Below are 22,791 nucleotides of genomic sequence, written 5' to 3'. Positions count from 1 at the left end.
TTACAGCTCCCAGGCTCTAAAGCATAAGCTCAATAGTTGTAGCACATGAGCTTAGTTACATTAAAATTAAAGCTAAAGTTAAATATAATAAGTAAATGTCAACAGGTTTATATTAATCTCAGCAAATAAGTATACGATTTTATGTTTGCCAATGTTGAGTACTTATTTCCTGAAATCTTACCTACCCTCTTCAGTTTCAATTATATTTGACAGACATTAATGGGGAAACAGTGGAAACAGTGGCAGACTTTATTTTGGGAGGGGGAGCTCCAAAATCACTGGAGATGGTGACTGCAGTCATGAAATTAAAAGATGCTTACTCCTTGGAAAAGTTATGACCAACCTAGAGAGCATATTAAAAAGCAGAGACATTACTTGCCAACAAAAGTCCATCTAATCAAAGCTATGGTTTTTCCAGTAGTCATGTATGGATGTGAGAGTTGGACTATAAAGAAAGCTGAGCACTGAAGAATTGATGCTTTTGAACTGTGGTGTTGGAGAAGACTCTTGAGAGTCCCTCGGACTGCAAGAAGATCCAACCATTCTATCCTTAAGCAAATCAGTCCTGAGTGTTCACTGGAAGGACTGATGTTGAAGCTGAAACTCCAATACTTTGGCCACCTGATGTGAAGAACTGATTCATTTGACCCTGGGATTAAGAGTCCCATGCTCTACCGACTGAGCTAGCCGGGCAACTTGACTCGTTTGAAAAGACCCCGGATGCTGTGAAAGATTGAAGGCAAGAAGAGAAGGGGATGACAGAGGATGAGATGGTTGGATGGCATCACCAACTCAATGCACATGAGTTTGAGTAAACTCGAGGAGTTGATGATGGACAGGGAGGCCTGGTGTGCTGCAATCCATGGGGTCATAGAGTTAGACACAACTGAGCAACTGAACTGAACTGAAATGAAGAGCTGACCAGAGAAAATATTTATAACAAATGAAAAGAGAGCACATATAAGTATAGATACAATAATGACTTAACTCTGTAAAACAAAATGTAAATATGCCATTATTTTATACAGCAAAATACTTATAGTGGTGGTAACTCTATGAAGGCAAGACTCCTTGTCTTCCTCATCCCTGTAGTGCCATCTTATAGAAAAGTACCTGGTACGAAGTATGTGTTCAGTAAGTGCTTGCTGAAAAAAAATGAAAGTGAGTAAGTTCTCAGAAAAAGGGGTACTCAATCAAGTAAATATATGAAATTTTAATATCTTTTTCATCTGAAACATACAAAGTTCTAAAGATAAAGTCAATACCTAACTAAAATCTTCTTATGTAACTTCATTATTACAAACTTAAGTCTTGAGTCAAAGATCCAATTCTAAAAATATAGTCTTAAAAATCATGTATCTACATATAATACTAAGACAAGTAAACTGTCTCAGGCTGTATCATTATCATCCACTGCAGCATAGATGGCTTGATTCCTTCTCTTGATTTTTTTTCTTTGTTCAGGTTCATGTTCATCACTCAGCCTCTTCAATGGCACCGTGGTTAAGTCCTTTCCATCCCCCAAGTCCACAGGGTCACCGGAATTCCCCTCCTTGCACACAGGGGAACCTGTTGTATTGTCAGAAGATACAGTCATGGAACTTGGCAAGATCCTGATGTCAGAGAAGCTTGCAGAAAAGTCAGAAGCTTGATCAGAAGACAGTTCTACAGACGGTACATTCAAGTCACTCTGTGCACTTACAATACTATCATCATATTCCTCTTCTTCATCTAACATGATCTCATCTGGATTAATAGAGGACAGGGCAGATGTGTCTGTGTTATATTCACTAGGCTCTTCTCCAGAGTCATTACCCTCCACGTCATCCTGCCCTTCATAGTCACCACACAAGTGCTGGTCTTCCTTGGCCTTCTGAAGCCTGACGTTAATGTCTGTGATGCCAAGTTGGGCACAAAATTCAGTCGTCTGAGGATTGATCCTATGAACCAACTGCATCTGTGTCTGAGGCTTGCTAGGGTCATAACAAGCAGCTGTTATACTAAAGTTATTTGGAACTTTGAGGTCATGATTCAATTTCTCCAGTACTTCATTAATAGCTTCTTTTGTTGCACTGTAATCCCATCTAAAAAGTCCAAAACAATAGCTTTTTACATTTTATCAACCTCAGCAATAAATGATGAGATCTAACTATGGACTGCAGGTGCAAGGATTAAAAAATTAACCACAGTTCAAAATTAATAAAATTATAGTTAACTTAGCAAAGGGCTATTTTTTGAAATTAAAACAGTTCTTAGAAAAAGCTGTCCTTAACTCACACCGTAAAACAAGTACAAATTATTTTAATGTGTGAACCAAATCTCCACCATCTTACAGTTTCATGCACTTATACACTTGTTAGAGCTGGTGCTCAGCAGTCCATTTTCTTGGATTTCTTAGATGGAAAACGTGCAGTTTTCATACCAGTTGGTAAACTCTGAATTGTTCTGACAGCCGTTTAACAATAACTCCTTTGATTAAAAAAATTATAACAAGGTGGAGGGGGCAAAAACTGCATACAATGGAGACAGCAAATCCTAAATAAGGCCAGACCTACCTTGTATGCAGGCCATTATTTTCAGGCATATTCCACAGGCGTTCAGTCACATTAATAAGATCATTAGTAGCCCTGAGAATAGTGAGCCATTCAGCATCATATTCCAAGTAACCAGGAGCACTGGGGTCATGTTCTACTTCTATTACCTACAGGAAGAAATCGGTAATTTTAAGAAATACATGCCTATTTTTATATTCTAGGAATATCAATATAACAATACAGTTTAGGAATTTAATTTAGTAGCTTAAAAACATTAACATAATTTAAACATTCCCAAAGAAATCTCAGAATATATAAATTACAAAGAACAACAATAAATTCTGAAAGAATAGTAATTTTTGTTTTTAATCATTGGAAGAGCAAACTACACGGCAAAGCTATTTCATTTTCTCTTTACCTGAAGAAAGTCTCTGTGTGGTAAGCACTTGTCCAGGGCTAGAAATTTGGTTGCTTTGGTTGATTGTCCTTTATCCATGGTCTAGAAAATATGAACCATGATTTAATAAAGAATGTTAAAACATTACCTCAGGTGGGTGGGGTGGGGAGAGGTCATATGTATACCTACGGCTGATTCATGTTCATGTATGGCAGAAACCAACACAACATCGTAGAGCAATTATCCTCCAATTAAATATTAAAAAAAAAAACATCTCAGGCAAGTCATACATTGAATATGACGGAAATAATCTTTATTACCCACACCTCTAAGTTGTGTGTTAAAGGAACAACTGTTACTTTTCCAAAAACAAGTTAGCTCTATTTCTACTTGTACAATGGCAAGCAAGGCACTTACATTCTCTGGGCTTCAATTTCCTCACAACAGACTTCCCTGGTGGTCCAGTGGTTAAAAGTCTGCCTGCCAGTGCCGGGGACACAGGTTTGATTCCTGGTCCAGGAAGATCCCACAAGCCACAGAGCAACTAAGCCGTGGTGCTCCAATTACTGAGCCCACACACTGCAACCACTGAAGCCCACACACCGCAACTAGAGCTGTGCGCCGCAACAAGAGGAGTCCAGGAAAAACAACGAAGACCCAGACAGCCAAAAGAAAAAGAGTCCTTACAGTAGTCAGAGCAGAAAGTAACGGTGGTAACAATGTTAAAGCAAATAACACCCAAAGCATATAACACAAAGGTTAAAGACCAGACAAGAGAAGAGCTTAAAAGCAAACTGGCAGAGCTAAAACCATAAAATTTGTAGAAGAATTAATAGAAAATTTTTATAATCCTGGGTTAGGCAAAGATTCTTAGATATAACACCAAAGTAGATATATATATGTATATATATCCATACGATAAAATACCATTCACCAATAAAAATGATAGAGTGACACACGCTACAGGAATGATCCTCAAAGCAAGCAAAAGAAAGAAACCAGAAACCAAAGACTATATATTTTATGATTCCACTTATATGAAATGTTCAGAAAAGATAAATCCACAGAGATAAAAAGCAGTGGTTGGCTGCAGCTGAGGGCAGGAACACAGATTGACATCAAAGAGGCACAAAGGATCTTTTGGGGTGATGGAAATGTTCTAAAATTGGATTATATATGATGTTTGCACAACTCTGAAAATTTACTAAGAATCACTGAATTCTACACCTAAAATAGGTGAATTTTTTGATATGGAAATAAAAATCCAATAAAGCTCTTTTTAAAAAGTGAACTGGCAGAAAGCAACATGGGGGGATCACAAACATGAAAGTCACACTGGAAGAAGTAAAAAGTGACTCATAAGAACAGCAAGGAAGCAAGCTCTCCAACACCCTGCTGAGAGTTTTGATTCCGTGGTGGGGAGGGAGTAGGCAGTGGGAAGCACGGAGACCATGGGCAGATCCGGGAAGTAGGGTGGTTCTGAGGAAGGATGATCTCTGGTGTTGGTTAAAGAGCTCAAACAGAAGACTGGTGAAGTCAGAGGTGCCAAGAAAAGGAGATCAAACATAGCTTTAATTCAGAGACACAAGCTCCTGAGGTTGATACCAGAAGACTGAGTTGGGCAGGTGGGGGTGGAGTATCAAGCCAGGTGCTTCAGTAACAGTCCAAGAAAGTCACAAGCCCGGAAGAGATTAACAGCGATGCGGGGCAGGTGACTGACAGAAACAGAAGACTTGGAGGTGAGGATAATCACGCTGGCAACAGCCCAGAGGAAAATGAAAGAGGTCACCTCGCCTCCTTCCCCCAGTGAAGCTGGGGAATGAGAAGAAGAGAGGGCCCACGGGCACGTTTTCAGACAGAAACTTCCAGACTGTGTTTGAGGAGCATCACTGAAGTACACCTCTACCATAGAAGAGGATTTGGTCCAGTAAGTTCAGGAAGCGCTGCACACCCCATCCCTGATCCTGGCGAAAGGTGATGCCCATTAGGACATTAAAGACTCCCAGGTTGACTTCCCAGGTGGTCCAGTGGTTAAAAAGTCCACCTTCCAATGCAGGGGACACAGGGCTTAGGCTTAGGGAAATAAGATCCCACGTGCATGGGGCAACCAAGCCCACATTGCAACTACTGAGCCTGAGAGCATGCTCTGGGGCCCATGCACCATAAACCAGAGAGAAGTCCAAGTGCCATGCACAATCCCACGTGTTGCAACTAAGACCCAATGCAGCCAAATAAATAATAAAGATGCTCAGAAATTCTAGAGAAGCTTCTGAGAAGGTATCTCTGTTAACCCAGCATTTTCTAAACATTTTCCCTAGGGAATACTTTATGGGAAAGTCAGAATTAAGTCAGAATTGGAAGTGAAAGGAAGAACCATGTATTTCCATAAAAGCCTAGCTCTGAAGTCTGTATTATCTACCTGCCATCAAGCACAATCAGCTATGCAGTTACCCAAGGAGCACTCTGGGAGTTTTCCCTCCTCTGTCACTAAATCCTGATGATTCTGCTTCCAAAATCTCTCTGGAGCCTGTTTCGTTCTGTGTTCCCTTTTTGCCATAGGTTAGAACCTCATCTTTTACTTATATAGCCCCCTCTGTCTCCCACTTTACATACTCCAACCCACACACAAAACTGTTGCCAAACTAATCCTTCTGAAATGAAACTCTGATGTCATTATCTCCCAACTTTCCCAAACTTAGGGCATGGCTGGAAGGCAGCTATAATCTAGCTCCAGCTCTATCTCTCCCTGTGCCTCAGCCCTAGAGACAAATTGCACTTCCCCAAAGACACCACACACTCAGACTTACAGCCTGTGCACACACTGGCCCCTCGGCCTAGATTACCCTGATAACCTGCTTCTTCCTGGCAACATCAACTCCTTTGGAAAACCTCCTCTATCCCTTCATCTCTCTGTCCGCATCCCCATCTTACCACGGCCTGGTTTAGGAGTTCCCACAGTACCCTAGCACTGTTTGTCACAGACTTACTACCCTATTCTATAATTGACTGCTTGTCCCTTCTCCCGACTGGATGCTGAGTTACTCACAAAAAGAAACTTATCTTTGATTTCTTTCACTAACTTCCCAACTGTGCCCATGGTGCCCATAGATGTTCAGTAAGCGCTTATTAAATCAAAGAATAAACATTTTGGTTCCTACCTGGTGCTGCATCAAGGCTGCAAACTTTACATGGAGATGGGCAGAAAACCAGTAAGTAGGTTTTAAGTGCTCTAAAAGCTCGGAGGCAGCAGGACTTCCTAGTGTGTTATTTTCCACTTCTTGTCGGAAAAAAGATTTAGTCTTAAGAAGTTGCTTCTTGTTTCCATAATGATAGATACTTCTTGGCCAATCATGAGATAAGAATATGTCCATAGGCTGCTTCAGCTTTAACAGAAAAAGAAAAGAAAGCAAGCTCTTAAAAAGAGATTAAACAAAAGGAATTCCCTGCCTTCTTTCTGCTACCACATAATCACTTACCCACGGAATTCTCTAGATTTCAGTGTAATTCATCCTAGGGACATTTTAATGAAGTTACAGAAATACCGAGCTACTCACTCATCAAGGCAAAGAGAAATAACTTTCTCTCTACCTCATAAATAATCCTTATTTTCTACGGCAAGGCAGCTCAGTAGAGACACACTTTGATTAGACTGCCAGGCTCAGTTCAGCCTAGCAGACTACCACTTAACAGTGCGGAAAGTCTCCGGCAGGTGACTTTACCTAACTGAGCCTTGGCCTCTCACCTTTAGTGTGACAAAGTTGAGCAATATCTATCTCACAGAATCTGAGTGACATTTATATGAACTATCACAGATGAAAATTGCTAGCCCAGTGTTAAGCACTGAAAAGTGAAAGTGAAAGTCAGCTCAGCCGTGTCCAACTCTTTGTGACTCCATGGGCTACACAGTTCATGGAATTCTCCAGGCCAGAACACTGGAGTGCGTAGCCTTTCCCTTCTCCAGGGGATCCTCCCAACCCAGGGATCGAACCCAGGTCTCCCGAATTGCAGGCAGATTCTTTACCAGCTGAGCCACAAGGGAAGCCCAGGCACTGAATGGGATCACAAACAAAAACCCAGTTTCACCCACTATCCAATTAAGCCAGTGTTTCAATATGACCTTCACGATTTTCCCATATCCTCTATTATCACTATTATTTTCTATTTAATATCACTATTTAAAATAAAAAAGTAATACTTTCTGTAAACTATCACTTTTTTCCAATATATATTCTTCATCCTTACCTTAAGGAATAGTAGCTGAAATCATGGATCAAATATTTTATTGTTAATCACTAAAATAAATGTATAGCCATTAAAAATTTATAAATGTTCATCTGTGAACCTCCTAAAAACAACTCAAGATCCAAATTTTAGAAATACAGAATTAAGCTCTTCTTGGAAGTAGTAGACTAAACTGATTAAAATACGTTCTGGTACACAATTTCTTTACATTTTTTCAAGTCTGCCATAGTGTAGTTTTTACATACCTGTTTTAATTTGTAGACTTCAATATTTCTCACATGATATATACTCCTTATTGTAGCTGCATTATAAGGGGGGCACTCAAAATGACCTTAAAGAAGAGACGTTGTAGTCAACTCCTTTAAATACTGAAAATATAAATACATACATATACTTCTCCAAAACTGATGTTTGTCATCAATACTTTTGGTTCTTAAAAATTTTATTTGAAAAACCCTGCTCTCAAAATGCTGGTATTTTCTAATAAGTAACCACAAAGTGTAAATCTAAATGACTAGAGGGGCTTCTGATGTTTAAATTAAATTATATTTAATTTTGGAATACACTGACACTGTTTATTCACATAGTTTAAGATTTGAAAGATACCATATGAAAGGTATAGGGGAAGGCGAAAGAGAAGTGAGGGAAGGATGGATGGGGAATTTGGCATATGGCATGTGGATCTTAGTTCCCTGACCATTGATTAAACCTAAGCCCCCTGCAGTGGAAGCTGGGAGTCTTAACCACTGGATCGCCAAACAAGTCCCTATATCATGATATACTTAACTAGTTCCCATCTTTTGCTATTACAAAGAAGACTGAAATAAATAAACTTGTTTATATCATTTTGCACTTGTGGACTGTATCTGTAGATAAATTCCTAGAAGTAGAATTCCTTGGTCAAAATACTTGTATAATTTCCACAGATATTACCAATTATCCTCCAAAGAGTGGTTTCTATTTGCATCTACACCTGCTACATGTGAGATGGCCTATTTTTTTTTTTTTTTTTTTTGAGATGGCCTATTTTTGTAGACCTGTCCAACAGTTTAGAACAGGGAGCAGGGCAGCAAGGAACAGACTTGAATTTAACAATTACACTGAGGATATAAATTTTAGCTGCCAACTTAATTCATGAAAGTTTAAAATCAATGGGAATCCAAGCTACTTCTTTAAAATCAAGGTATGATTCATTCAGATACAGTGTGGTATACTTATACAATGGAATACTATTCACAAATTAAAATGAATAGTTACATGTATCAACATGGATTTCAAAAACATATAAACAAACACATTGCAGAAAAATATATATAAAATGATACACTTATAATGAAGTTTAAAGTATGCTACATAATATATTGTTTAAAGCTATTAACTGATATGGTAATGACATAAAATAATCAAGTGAATGATAAATACCAAATTCAGAATAGTGACTCCCTGGTGAAGTAAGAGAGGAATAAAGGGGAGAGATGGGACTGAGGACAGACAAAGAATGAATCTTGATTGTATCTGCACTCCTTTTTTTCTTAAAAATCAAAACTGAAAATGGCAAAATACCAAATAAAACTAAAAGGTGGATACACAGATGATACATTCTAATGTTCTATATGTTTTCATATGTATATAATATTTTATAAATTTAACAATAAATCTGTTCATAGAAGAAATTCAATGAAAAAGTCAAACTATATATTACGTTTAAGTTACTCTACGGCATACAAGTTCTAAAGTTTAAAAACAATTCTCAAGGGACCACCCTAGTGGTCCAGTGGTTAAGAATCCACCTTCCAGAGCAGGAGACATAGGTTTGGTCCCTGGTTGGGGAACTAAGGCCTCACAGCCACGAGGCAACTAAGTCCACAAGCCACAACTAGAGAAGCCCCTACAATGAAACTAGAGACACCCTCACACCACAACAAAGACTAGAGCAGTCAAAAAATAAAATAATAATAAAAATAAATAAGAAAAAATTAAAACAATGTTCAGAATAACAATACCCACTTTGCTGTACACCTGAAATACTTTGCTGTATACCTTAAATTAATGTAACAATGTAAGTCAAGTATACTTCAATTTTTAAAAAAAGAACGTAACGTTTCCTGTTTTTTTTTTTTTTTAAAAAAAGGATAATAATACCTTTTCGATAGTCATGAGACTTAAAGATACCAGAGATTCCACCAATCCTTACTCCTCGGTATTTTACTACTCCTGCCAAACCTGAAAAATCACACAATTAAATAAAATTACTACGGGAAAAAGCAATCTCTTTACTAACTGAACGGTTTAGAGGAAAAGAATACCATTCAGTCCTAAAATTAGGTGAAAATTAAGTATTATGATGAGGTTACCCTTTTACATAGAAATATGCCAACAATATATAAGGTGGACTAGGGAGAGGGGACTAGAAGCAAACCAGGCAAGAAACTGAGCAGAGAGGAAGGAACAAATGAGACAGGGTGTGTGAAGAGGGAAATTGCTATTTTGTTATGTAGTCATTAAGTCCTGATCGACTGTTTTGTGACCCCATGGACTGAAGCCTGTCAGACTCCTCTGTCCATATGATTTTCCAGGCAAGAATACTGTAGTAGGTTGCCATTTCCTTTTCCAAGGGGTTTTTCTCACCCAGGGATCAAATTCATGTCTCCTGCATTGGCAGGCAGATTCTTTACCACTGAGTCACCTGGGAAGCTTGGTACCTAATGGAATATGAGGATGGGGTGGGAGAAATAGGGGAAATGTTCTATGATGGATTTATATGTTATAAACCTGAAAGTCAAAGGTGTAAAGTATAAAGAACCTGCAGTTTCTATATTTCATTTCTGATTGATCATCTTCAATTTCACCTTTTCACAATACTACAATTGTCAAAAGAAGATCAATCAGTAATAAAGAAGAATGAAGTTTCTAAAGTTTAGAAACACCTATAAATATTTAAATAAAGACATGAAAGGACTGTATAGTTCAAAAGGGTTTAAAATGAACCTGAACCTAATCAGGACTATAGACCTAAATGCAAATTACAGGCAACACACAGGATAAAAGGAGTGCTAAACAACATGAGGGAATCCAATCAGCTAAACCTTGAAAGCAGGAAAGTCTATTACAGCCAGATAAATTCCCCATTTTCTTCAACAAATAAATAGCATGGGGGGTGGGGAGGAAAGTGAAAAGGGACAGTTATGAGATTTCAGAATCATGACAATCAAATAAAATGTGCAGACCTTGCTTAAATCCTATGTGAATAAGTCAACTGTAAAACAGACTTCTTTGTGATAATCAGGGAAATATGAACATAAATTAGGTAACAGATAATAATAGATAACTGGTATAATCCTGGTACTGTAGTAGTGGTATTTTTAAAAATCTTCATCACTTAAAAATATGTGTTAAAGTATTTATAGGTGAAATAATCTGATGGCTAAGATGGGTTGAAAAAAGGAACACAATGATAATCGTTGTTAAAGCTGGTTAATAGGTACAGAGATTCATTATACTGTTCTCTATTTTATGAATGTTTAGCAATTTCCATTATTAAAAATTTGTTTTTTTAATTTAATAAGAGGAATAGGAAAAATATAAAGAAAATGCAAATAGTGTAGAAGCTCTTTGCAGTTACATTAAGTATTGCTTAAAACACTAAATGATGCACAGGCATATTCTCAAGATTGCCTACTTATGTGAAATATTTTAGTTAAATTTTCATAATTAACTATTTAAATCAAGAGAGTCCCCAAACACCACACATCTCAAGATGTTGATCAACTGATATACAAATCCTGGCAGGCTCTTCCATGCCATCAGACCAAGAAATTACCTATAAATACATACCTAAATAATAAATGTTTGGTGCTACCCAGCCACCATAGGGTAACTCTTGCAAATGATTTGAGGCTTCATGGTTTCCCCCAATGAAAATCGTGAGAACTGGGGCCTTTTTCTCCCCAGAGTAATACCTAGAACATAAAGGTAAACGTTGTCAATTGGTATTGCAGAAATGAGACACAGAGAAAAGCAAGTGGGCATGCCTACACAATTAGTCACAGCAGAAAAGCAAAATGATCTCAAGGAAAAAAATCTGAGCTCATCATAAAAACTTTAAAAGCTCTTCCTAAACGAATTCCCCATCCTCTTCCTTAAGAATGAAGAGCTGCCACTTTGGGTTTCAAGCCAACGTATGTTCAGTGAGGTCAAAAACTTCTGTCAGTTCACTGCTAAAACCTTCGTTTCCAGAATGAGGACTGTGCTGTGTGTGCTGTGTTTAGTCCTCAGCCGTGTCCGACTCTTTGTGACCCCATGGACTGTAGCCCGCCAGGCTCCTCTGTCCATGGAATTCTCCAGGCAAGAATAATGGAGTGAATTGCCATGCCCTCCTCCAGGGGATCTTCCCAACCCAGAGATCGAACCCAGGTCTTCTGTAATGCGGGCGGATGCTTTACCGTCTGAGCCATAGGGCAAGCCCTGAATGAGGACTAGCACACAGCAAGGGTCCAATAAAAACTCTTGGATCATTAAATGAACAAGTCCCAGAATCTTATGCATTAAGGTAGAGGAACCTGTCAATTTCTTTCTTCAGGTGTCCCTCTCAGGCTGCGATTCCTTTCGAAACAAATAAAACAGATGAATGGAAAGAAGAAAAGTGACATTTACTAAGCGCCACTTCCTAGATACACAGCGTGAACAAAGACGAGAAACGAGAACTAAGAGAGACAGCTGGTCACTGGTAGGCAGACGGGATTGGAACCCAGCCCCCACCGCTGCTGCCCCACACCCCGTACCGCGGGCCGGGCCGCGTCCCTCACCTGTAGAAGGTTTGCATGTGGCGGTACTTGGGCGGCACGGCCATGCAGCGCAGGTCGGCCTCGTTGCGCACTGCCTGGAAATCGCCGCAGCAGAGCAGAAGGTCTATCGGCCCCGGGCCGCGCCGCTCCGCCAACGCCAGGGTCTCATAGATCTTGTCCAGCTCGCCGTGGCAGCAACCGGCCACAGCCACGCGCATCCTGCCGGTCCGAAGAGGGGAGCGCTGCCCGCAACCCCTTAATCAGAGCCAGCCCAGGACAGACAGCGAAGACCAGACTGAGCTCAGCACCCGCCCGCCTTTCATGACATGCCGCCTCCAGCAATTGAGTCTCCAGTAGTATAATTCACTTCCGGTTTCCAAATCTCGCGAGAAAGGGATCGTCAGGGCAAGATCCACTTAGGGATACCAGGGAACTTTCAAATAGACTCGGATTTTGCCTGTCTTGGCGGGTTTTTGAGTCCGAAGAGATTGACAGATGTTAGAAATTAAAACCAGAATAGTAAAATAAACATTCCCGGAAATAGTAGTTTGATAATATGAAACCAAACTTATGTACCCCTCACGGCAAAGATAGTTGCCTGAAAGTGATAAATTAAAAGGTTTCTAAAAGACACTTCAAAATAAAAACAGATTTAAAATAACACTTAAAAACCCACCGACGATTTTGAAATTTTCTCTTCGAAGAGTTTCTAAAATTGTCAGATTTTTGTTTTTTTTTTCTCAAAGGGGACCGGGGACTCTTCATTTTCCTACCAGTTGTTTGCATAACTAGATAGCAAACTCAATGAAAGCGGAAGAATGTCTCGAAAACATCCAGGAGGGAAAAGAACCAGATTGACAATTGATGAATTAGTGGCCAAGGCAGAAACAAGTAAACAAATAAAACCCTTATGGCAAATTTAATCAAAAAAGAATCGAACTTCCTGAGATCAAACCCAGGTTTCCTGCATTGCAGGCGGATTCTCTTATCATCTGAGCCACCAGGGAAGCCCAAGAATACTGGAGTGGGTGGCCTCCAGTAAAAGCATCCCCCTTTTCCAGGGGATCTTCCCAAGGCAGGAACAAGTAAACAAATAAAACCCTTGTGGCAAATTTCATCAAGAAATTAATCTATTCGAACTTCTCTGGTGATCCGGTAGTTAAGACTCTATTCTAACCTCTGTCACCATGGATCAGCTTTACTTGTTTTTAAATTTGATAGAAATGTTAGTGTATATTATGTATTCTTTTAAGTCTGGCTTCTTTCACTTAATACCTGTGAAATTCATTCATGAATCTTATGTAACCAAGCAAGACACTATGGGGTCTTCCTAGGGCAGAGGATCACCACCACCTGCCACCCCCAACCCCCACAATGTCCTCCGCCTGCACCTTGCTTGTAGAGACGCTAGCCTCCTAGGTCTACCCCAAATTCCAAATAATACATTTAATTAAAGTGAGAAAATGTGGAAGCAAAGGGAAGCAATCAAACAAGACAAAATAATAATTGGTTAGCTGTTAAACAAAGTGAGGGACCTTTAGTTCCTCAAGGACTATTAGAGATAATATCTTGAGCCATACCCTTTGAACTGTTTTGCAGCTACTGAAACCCCAGGTGGAAGAGGTTAACTGTATGCTGCCCACAAGCACAGAGACCTCAGGCTGCTTGGAACCAGAGGTTGATGATATGTCTCCTGATTTTTTCACCACCAACCAGTCAGAATGTCCATGAGCTAATCATGCACCCCACAACCCTCTCCCTCACCTGTCTTTAAAAACCTTTCCCTGAAAGCCATCAGGGAGTTCGGATCTTCTGAGCACTAGCTATCTGGACTCCCGGCGTGGCACTCTGCAATAATTGCTGCTCTTTCCTTCCTCACAACCAATAGATTTGGCTTTACTAGAAACAGGCAAGCAGATCCAAGTTTGGTTTGGTATCATCTTTACTATGGATAGATACAGCCGTAGTATGCTGTTTTATATTACTGTGTAGCATTCCATTGTGTGAACATACCACAGTTCATGGATCTATTTTTCTGTTGAAGGACATTTGGATTGTTTCTAACTTGGGGCTGTTATGAATAAAGCCACCATTCACATTTTTGTAAAATCTTTTGGTGGACATAGCACTTTTTCTCCTTGGATTATGGCCAGGAATGGAAGCTCTGAGTAATGTGATAGGTATATATTAGTCCCTCAGTTGTGTCCGACTCTTTGCGACCCCATGGACTGTAGCCTACCAAGGGAGTTCTCCAGTCAAGAGTACTGATTCTGTCAGAGCAAAGACAGTATCTAGATAGAGGCACTCATTTTGTTTAGTCACTAAGTCATGTCCACTCTTTTGTGACTCAGTGGACCGTAGCCCACCAGGCTCCTCTGTTCATGGAATTTCCCAGGCAAGAATACTGGGGTGGGTTGCCATTTCCTTCTCCAGGGGATCTTCCTGACCCAGGGATCGAACCTGTGTCTCCTGCTTGGCAGGCAGATTCTTTGCCTCTGAGCCACCAGGAAAGCCAATACTCAATGATGAGCAAAATGAAAAAAGAAGCCACATGTGAACTATGGAAACATGCTAAAAAGAACCTAATCTAGGGTAAAGCTGAGCAGATATTAATTAAAACTTTGTAGATACAACCAGACCTTTCTCCTCTAAATCAAATCTGTTTGTTGAAGCGGTTGATTCCAAGGCAGAAAAAGTACATGAGCCTGGATCATCTTGTGCCACAAAACAAAGGTGTGCTCCTTGAAAATATGTGAGTTATTTTCAAATATCTTTTAATATTAATTTCTAACATAATTCCACAGTGATAAGAGAACAGACTCTGTAGGATCTCAATACCTTTAGACCATGAAATTTTTGCACCTTGTTTTACGTCCCTGGATATGTCCCCTATTTTATAGTCTATGGGAACTTGAATAGAATTTGTATCCTACTGTTGTATGAAAATTGTATTTTCACCTAATTGTGCTTTTTAGGCCTACTGTATCCTTCTACATTTCTGTATATTCACTCTAATAGTTTTTAAGAGTTTGATAGTGAAATTCCAACTAAAAGTCTTAATTTATCTACTGAAAAAATAATTGTAATATATAGTGGAACTATATGTAACTCTGTTCTGTATTTTCCAAGTCTCCTATAAATGTGTTATCATACTTTCATAATTTAAAAAATAAAAAAGAAAGAAACAAAAAGAAAATGAAAACAGGAAGTTCTCAAAGAATCTGGAACATCAAAATGACGTTGACTGAAGGTTTTCTTACAGGCCAAATCTGAAACAATTTCAGCATCAAAATGCATAATTATAGTAACAGACATTAACCTATTGAATAAAGTAAGAATACACTATTTCATCCTGGCAGAAGTAAGTAAATAAATGAGTAGGAAAAGAGAAGGCTTATTTACATAAGAATGCTGATTGATAAATATAGAAGGAAAGTTGGAGTTAAAAATTATCATTTACCATCATCATCATCACTGTTTCAAGCAAGAATTTTCAATGAATGTTAAAACAACTGGGAAAAACTTTGAAGAGTAATAGGATACTTATAGGGCTTCCCTGGTAACTCAGCGGTAAAGAATCCACCTACAATACAGGAGACACAGGAGATCCAGGTTCAATCCCTAGGTTGGGAAGATCCCCTGGAGGAGGGCATGGCAACCTACTCCAGTATTCTTGTCTGGAGGATGCCATGGACAGAGGAGCCTGGGGAGCTACCTTCCATGAGGTCGAGAAGAGTCAGACACAACTGAAGTGACTGAGCACACACACACATACACACACACAGGATACTTATATAGTCTCAACATATCTATTATTTGAAGCTATTTATATGATCTCAATTATTGGAGGAGGAAATGGCAACCCACTCATTTATTCCTGCCTGGAGAATTCCATGAACAGAGGAGCCTAACAGGCTGCAATCCATGGGGTCACAAAGAGTCTGACAGGACTGAGCAACTTTCACTTCACTTATATGATCTCAAAGTATCTTTCCAAAAGATACTTTTTTTTGAACAAAGAGACAGACAGGGGTTTTACACTAGAGGAACCTGACAGACACCACTTAATACATTGATCAAAGTTAATCTCAGTTCAGTTCAGTTTAGTTGCTCAGTCGTGTCTGACTCTTTGCGACCCCATGAATCGCAGCACGCCAGGCCTCCCTGTCTATCACAAACTCCTGGAGTTTACCCAAACTCATGCCCATCGAGCTGGTGATGCCATCCAGCCATCTCATCCTCTGTCGTCCCCTTCTCCTCCTGCCCCCAATCCCTCCCAGCATCAGGGTCTTTTCAATGAGTCAACCCTTCACATCAGGTGGCCAAAGTATTGGAGTTCTAGCTTCAACATCAGTCCTTCCAATGAACACCCAGGACTGATCTCCTTTAGGATGGACTGGTTGGATGCCCTTGCAGTCCAAGGGACTCTCAAGATTCTTCTCCAACACCACAGTTCAAAAGCATCAATTCTTCAGCGCTCAGGTTTCTTTATAGTCCAACTCACATCCATACATGACCACTGGAAAAACCATAGCCTTTGGACAAATCCATATCATGTGCCTCCTGAGATGACTTACATTATTTCTGTGGTATTCCTGCAAAAAATACATAACCTGAATCTAATCTTGAAAAATAGGGGATAAATTGAAATTGACAAAAAAATATTAAACTACCTGGCCTGTCTTTTATTTTTAATATGATTGTTGTGAAATACAAGGACAGACTGAGAAAGATTGAAAACTAAAGGATACTGAAGGTTTGTGAGAACTGAATGCTATGTGTTGCTATAAAAATACATTATTAGGATAATTGCAAAATCTGAATAAAATCGGTAAATTAGATAGCACTGTATCAGTGTTAATTTCCGGATCTTGATCATTTTACTATGGCTACATAAGGATTCCCTTGTTTTTAGAAAACACACACTGAAATATTTAGAAACATATGTATCTGCCCATTCCTGTGTTGCAGGGGCTAGAAGCTAAGAAACGACATTTCTTAGAGTCCTTTGCCAGCTGAAGTCTGGATTAGGTTTTGCAAGAGAAACATTTGTGTAAAGTTAGAAGGTAGAAGAAAAGTAAAAACTGTTTCTTTTCTCTCCTGGCTCTGGCAACAATTGTGGCAGCTCAGCACCCCAAGCTCATTTAGTGATGGTAAACTAGATGTTCCTGATCTCCAGTAAACCATTCTCTCCCTGTTTACCCAATAATTTTGTAATCTTTTTGCTTAAAATACCTAAAATGAGTTCTGTATTCTTGTATGTTATACCAGCCTAGATATCATTCAAGTTAAAGGCAACAAGCAAGATATTTTCAGCCATGAAAGGCCTCCAAGGAGACAATACCCATGAGCCCCTCTTGAAAAAAAAATGACTTGACAATGAAATCCAGCCAGATAAGAACTGAATAAAAATAAATGACACAGGAAGGAAGAATTGCATTTAAAAGATGGATGATTTAGAACAGAGTGAGGGAATCAGAAATGCTGTGGTAGGGGTAGGGCACTTAATGAATATAGGGTGGTTCTGCAAGACTATGTTGATAGGGTGACATTGAGCTTCATGAAATGAGGGAATGAGCTATGGAGCTATCTGGGCAATGAGTTTTCTAGTCAGTTTATAAATAAAATGTTATAGACATCGAGATAAAACATCCATCCCTGCTATCTGCATCTTGTAATTGAACTAGGTGATTGTGGCACATACCAGACCTGATGGCAATACACTACTTGCAAGAAACAAGTGAGCAAGTCTGCAGTGGGAAAACTAGAAAGGCAAACATCACAGAGATATATTAATAAAAAGAGCTCTGTGGCGACTCTAGGCTCTGCATTTTTAGCTTGTCAGACATTCCATCCGACTTCCTGATTTCATCAGACTTCTTTTTATAAAGCTAGCAATATCTCTTGTTTATAGATTTGATGACTTCCAGATTCCATTCCTGTCTTGTAAATGGTGAAGATGGGATTGACTTTGCCTAACTTGTCACCTTTACATCTCCATTTTCAAATTCATTTGCCTACTATGGTCATTATCGCTTGGGGTGGGGGTGGGGGTGTCTTTTAGTCCCCAGTAATCCAGAAGATGGTAAGCCATCTGAAGCCCTGCTGGTTTTATAGTGTCTCTTTTCTATAAATAATTGAGGTTCTTGTCCTAGCATTGATCTTGGAAGATCTGTCAGTGTTTCCACAGCTAAATGCAGAGAAATGGTGTCTTAATTGTTTCATTAGACTAATATCTATGGAAAAGCCACGCTCTGTATGCAGCAGCACATAGAGCTTTGCCTGGTCTGTTTCTGTTGACCCTTTAGGCAGAGCTTGGGAGTCACAGAGCTTGGGATGTCTTATGACTTTAGTCCTGATGAGGTATCCTCGTAGACCCTCTCTTAGCCCCACACCCTTTCACTAGTCATCCTACATTCTAATGACTTGTCTCTCTTCTTCTCCACCCTCCCCCAGACAGTGCCACAAGTGTGATCGTAGTTCCCTGACCAATGATTGAACCCATGCCCCCTGCAGTGGAAAGTGGAAGCAGAGTCCTAACCACTAGACCACCAGGGAAGTTCTTCTCTTTTCCTTTTTTGAAAGCTCTGTGATAACAGGGAATGTTTCTCTCTTGTTCATTGTATTACCACCCCTGACCACAGTTCCTGGCATATAGTAGGTACCTAGTAAATACATTTTGTTGAGTGAATTAATTTCCAGGATCCTTGGTCTTCTGATTATTATTCTCTAAATGAGTTCCTTTCTCATTATTAAAGAAAAAACAGTTGCTTAACCCACAATGACACCGTTTTTACACTTAAATTCTTCACTCTGTGTTCCCTAAGAACAAAGATATTTTCTTCATAACTGTACAGTTATCAAAATCAGTACATTAATAATGATACCTCATCCACTGAATTTGTTCCCACTTAGCCAGTGTTCCCGTTTATGTGCTATGTAGCAAGAGGGAATTTGTTTTTTTTGCAAGAGGGAAATTTTATTTTTTCAGAATTCAATCCTAGAACACAAATTGCATTTAGTAAATGCCATGTCACTTTAGTTTCCTTTAATCTATAACAGTTTTTCAGCTTTTTTTGTCTTTCATGCCAGTTTTGAAGGATGTAGATGTGTTGTTTTATTGTATATCCCTCAAGGTTTGCCTGATGTTGGCAGAAATACCACAGAACTGATGTTATATCCCTTTCAGTGAATAATACCCTGGGATGTCCATTTATCCCACTATAACTCCTATGGTTGTCAAAAGAGTGGTTTTCAAATTCATCATTTCTTCTATGTTTGTAAGTTGAAATTTAGCCATAGCAGCTACCTAGTTATAAAAAGTGCATTTTGTGGACTTCCCTGATTGTCCAGTGGCCAAGACTGTGCCCCCAGTGCAGGGGGCCTGGGTTCAATCTGTGGCTAGGGAACAAGATCCCACAGGCCACACCTAAAAGATTCCACATCCCACAACTAAGACCCAGCACAACCAAATAAATACAGAAAAAAACAAAAAGTGCATTTTCTTTTTTACTGTTGTTTTTATTAAGAGACTTTTTAAATGTCTTACTAATTCTGCTTTACGTATATACGTTTTACACCCTCCAAGCACCTGAATTACGGATGCATTATTTCTCATTGCAAAGCTCTTGTAGATTTTCTTTAATTGGTTGCTTGCTTAACTGCTCTGTAATCCCATGTGGGAGAGTCATATTAGGTCCCAGAGGACTTATGTATTGCAGAGCAAAGTACTGAGCCTCTCAGACTCAGTCTTTTTGCTGCCTGCGTGAAGGCAGGAGCCACATCTTTATTCCAGTTTGAATCCCAGGACAATGTGCGCACCAGTAAACCCACAGTTAGTGTCTGTGGAACGGAACTATATCTCCTTTGTACCCCTGTTAGTCCATTTTTTTCTTTTTAATTGATTTAAGAAATCTCTTCCGTTTTCTTTTTTGTTTGTTTTTTGGATCTCGTGCGCGCCCCGCCCCCCGCCAGCCTCTCTTCCGTTTTCAAATCTTCTATTTTTTTTTTTTTAATGTTTCCTAGATACTTTAATAAAACTTTGCATTTTGAAATTAACTAGATGCAACCTGGGAGGCAACATACAGATTCCATGAGCCCTCCGCCCAGCCTCCCTACACACTTGCTGCAGAAACAGAGGAGACACTGAGATTTAAGTTACCCCTAAACATACAAAATGCAGGTACAAACTGCTAGGTTCTTTAAGGGCTCATTCCAATGCATGACGCTGAGTGACCTTTGCCGATTCAGAAACAGAGCTGCTCGCCCTTTTGTTAGCAGGGCCCTGGTTGAAACAATTCCAAACAACTTAAGGATGCACAGGTCGCAGGGGGCTGTGAGCAACCTCGTGAGCGGCGGGGACGCAGGGCTGCCGTGGGTCCTGGTCCTGCAGAGGCGCTGGTGCTGGCGGGAAGCAGACGCTGTTTTCAAATCTTTTAAAGGGTCTTCTAAATTCCTTTTGGGCTCATTCCTTTTTTGTTTAGTCGCTAAGTCATGTCCGACTCTTGCAGCCCCATGGACTGTAGCCTGCCAGGCTCCTCTGTCCATGGGATTCTCCAGGCAAGAATACTGGAGTGGGTTGCCATTTCCTTCTCCAGGGGATCTTCCCGACCCAGGAATTAAACCTGGGTGTCCTGGATTGCAGGCAGATTATTTACCAGCTGAGCTATGAAGGAAGATCTTTCTACACCATAAGCTTTCCTTATTATTTTTTTTCTTTCACATAGGTATGATTCTACTTTCAAAAATACGGCTTAATTTTTCTACCCTGGGAATTTGCTTTAGATGTTTATAAACACTTTTCAGATTTCATTCCTGCTGTGCTGCACTTAGTTACTCAGTCATGTCCGACTCTTTCTGACCCCATGGACTGTAACCCAAGTTTCTCTGTCCCTGGGTATTCCCCAAGCAAGAATACTGGAGTGGGTTGCCATGCCTCCTCCAGGGTATCTTCCCAACCCAGAAATCAAACCGCATTGCAAGCAGATTCCTTACCATCACCCGGGAAACCCAAGAATACTGGAGTGGGTAGCCTATCCCTTCTCCAGGGGAACTTCCTGACCCAAGAATTGAACCAGGGTCTCCTGCATTGCAGGAGGATGCTTTACCAGCGGAGCCACCCTTATTTTCGGTTGTGTATTCCTACTTTTTCTTTATTAAACTCACACGTTGTTGCGAGTAAGCTCCCAGAGCTTACTCATACTCATGTCCATTAAGTTGGTGATGCCATCCAACTATCTCATCCTCTGTCATCCCTTTCTCCCCTCACTTAAGATTATTTATTAGCAAAGTTTGGACTAGAAATGGGATGCCTGATCCCCAAGCTTAGGGCTTTGCTAATCAATACTTCCTTCCTGTAAAACAGCTGTGTCATATTCTAGAAATAAAACAGAAAAGCCTGGATGCTTTGATTTTAGCTGCAGCTGTAATGAGGGTTCTGTTGCAAGTTTAGATGCATGCTATCTAAATGCATGCATGCTCAGTCGCTTCAGTCATGTCCAACTCTTTGTGACCCCATGGACTATAGCCCACCAGCCTCCTCTGTCCATGGGATTCTCCAGGCAAGAATACTGAAGTGGATTGTCAGGCCTTCCTCCAGAGGAACGTCCTGACTAAGGGATCAAACCTATGACTCCTTCATCTCCTGCACTGCAGGGGGATTCTTTATGGCTGACCCACCAGGGAGATGTTATCCACATCGTACCCCAAATGTGAGCCTGCACATTCTGCTTTTCTACATCAGGTTAGGGAATTCCTCTCTGTTCTGTGCAGAAGTACAATCCAGGAGGGTAGAGAATTAAAAGCTGTGGGAAACCCTCAACCAATACAGGATGGGAGTGGTGGATTAATGCTCCAACCTCACAATGGCTATCCAGGATTGGGGGCATGCTGTATGTTTCTCAGGGGTCCTTAAGGAATAAGCAGTGACTTCAACAATGGACCCTTATACCGATTTTTTCTTCTTTCTCGTCTCACTCTTGCTGATCCATCAATTCTGTTCCACGGAAACACTTTCCAAATAAACTAGATGCACCCAAATCATTGTCACCAAGATCTACCTTTGGGAGTACCCAAACTAAGCCACCTGGAGGAGGGCAAGGCAACCCACTCCAGTTTTCTTGCCTGGAGAATTCCATAGACAGAGGAGCCTGGTGGCTACAGTCCATGGGGTCACAAAGAGTAGGATATAATATGAATGCAAACTAAGCCAACAATTCATTCAACAAACATTTACTAAATGACTTTGTTGTTGTTTAATCACCCAGTCGTGTCTGAGTCTTGCCACCCCATGGGCTGTAGCCCACCAGGCTCCTCTGTCCACAGGATTTCCCAGTATAGAATACTGGAGTGGGTTGCCATTCTCTTCCCCAGGATATCTTCCCAACCCAGGAATCCAACCCATGTCTTTTGCATTACAGGCAGATTATTTACCATTGAGCCACCAGGGAAGCCACTAAATGACTAGTCTATGATAAACTAGTGCCTGCTCTGAAGTGTGTAACAGGGAGACAGAAAAACATTAACTAAAAACACACTTGACTTTTCAGAGCCTTATGGTTTAGGATGAGGTTAAAATTAATGAGTTGAAATTGGTTTTAAAGAAAAACACTGAGGGAATAATACCTGGGTGCAGATTGGCAAACATTGTATGGGTGGTATGCAGGGTAATGAAATTTGGGAAATAGTGTTTCTGCAGGAAGGAAACCTGAAGTGAAATCCCTGCTTTCTAGAAGGTCAACAGTGAGGGAACACTGGGCCACAACCAAGAATGATTAGTACCACAATAAATTTGGAAACCAAATACAGGGAGAAGATAGGAAAACAGTGAGGAGCA

At 40.1% G+C, this 22,791-nt stretch overlaps 1 protein-coding gene across 1 annotated transcript; it reads right to left on the bottom strand.

The window, feature by feature from the left end:
- Nucleotides 1–1,198: 1,198 nt before the first annotated feature.
- Nucleotides 1,199–12,304, bottom strand: DBR1 (debranching RNA lariats 1). The gene is made up of 8 exons (XM_065943212.1): nucleotides 11,979–12,304; nucleotides 11,008–11,132; nucleotides 9,316–9,396; nucleotides 7,419–7,504; nucleotides 6,090–6,314; nucleotides 2,953–3,033; nucleotides 2,556–2,701; nucleotides 1,199–2,084 (listed from the first exon to the last, which is right to left on the bottom strand). The coding sequence occupies exons 1-8, from the start codon at nucleotides 12,173–12,175 to the stop codon at nucleotides 1,391–1,393; spliced, it is 1,635 nt and encodes a 544-aa protein (XP_065799284.1). The 5' UTR covers nucleotides 12,176–12,304; the 3' UTR covers nucleotides 1,199–1,390.
- Between the last annotated feature and the right edge of the window lie 10,487 nt (nucleotides 12,305–22,791).

Source organism: Muntiacus reevesi, chromosome 8 (genome assembly GCF_963930625.1).
Source record: "Muntiacus reevesi chromosome 8, mMunRee1.1, whole genome shotgun sequence".
In the NCBI taxonomy this organism is placed as follows: Eukaryota; Metazoa; Chordata; class Mammalia; order Artiodactyla; family Cervidae; genus Muntiacus; species Muntiacus reevesi.
Note: the sequence above shows the minus strand (reverse complement) of the source record. Positions and strands in the feature narration are given on the sequence as shown.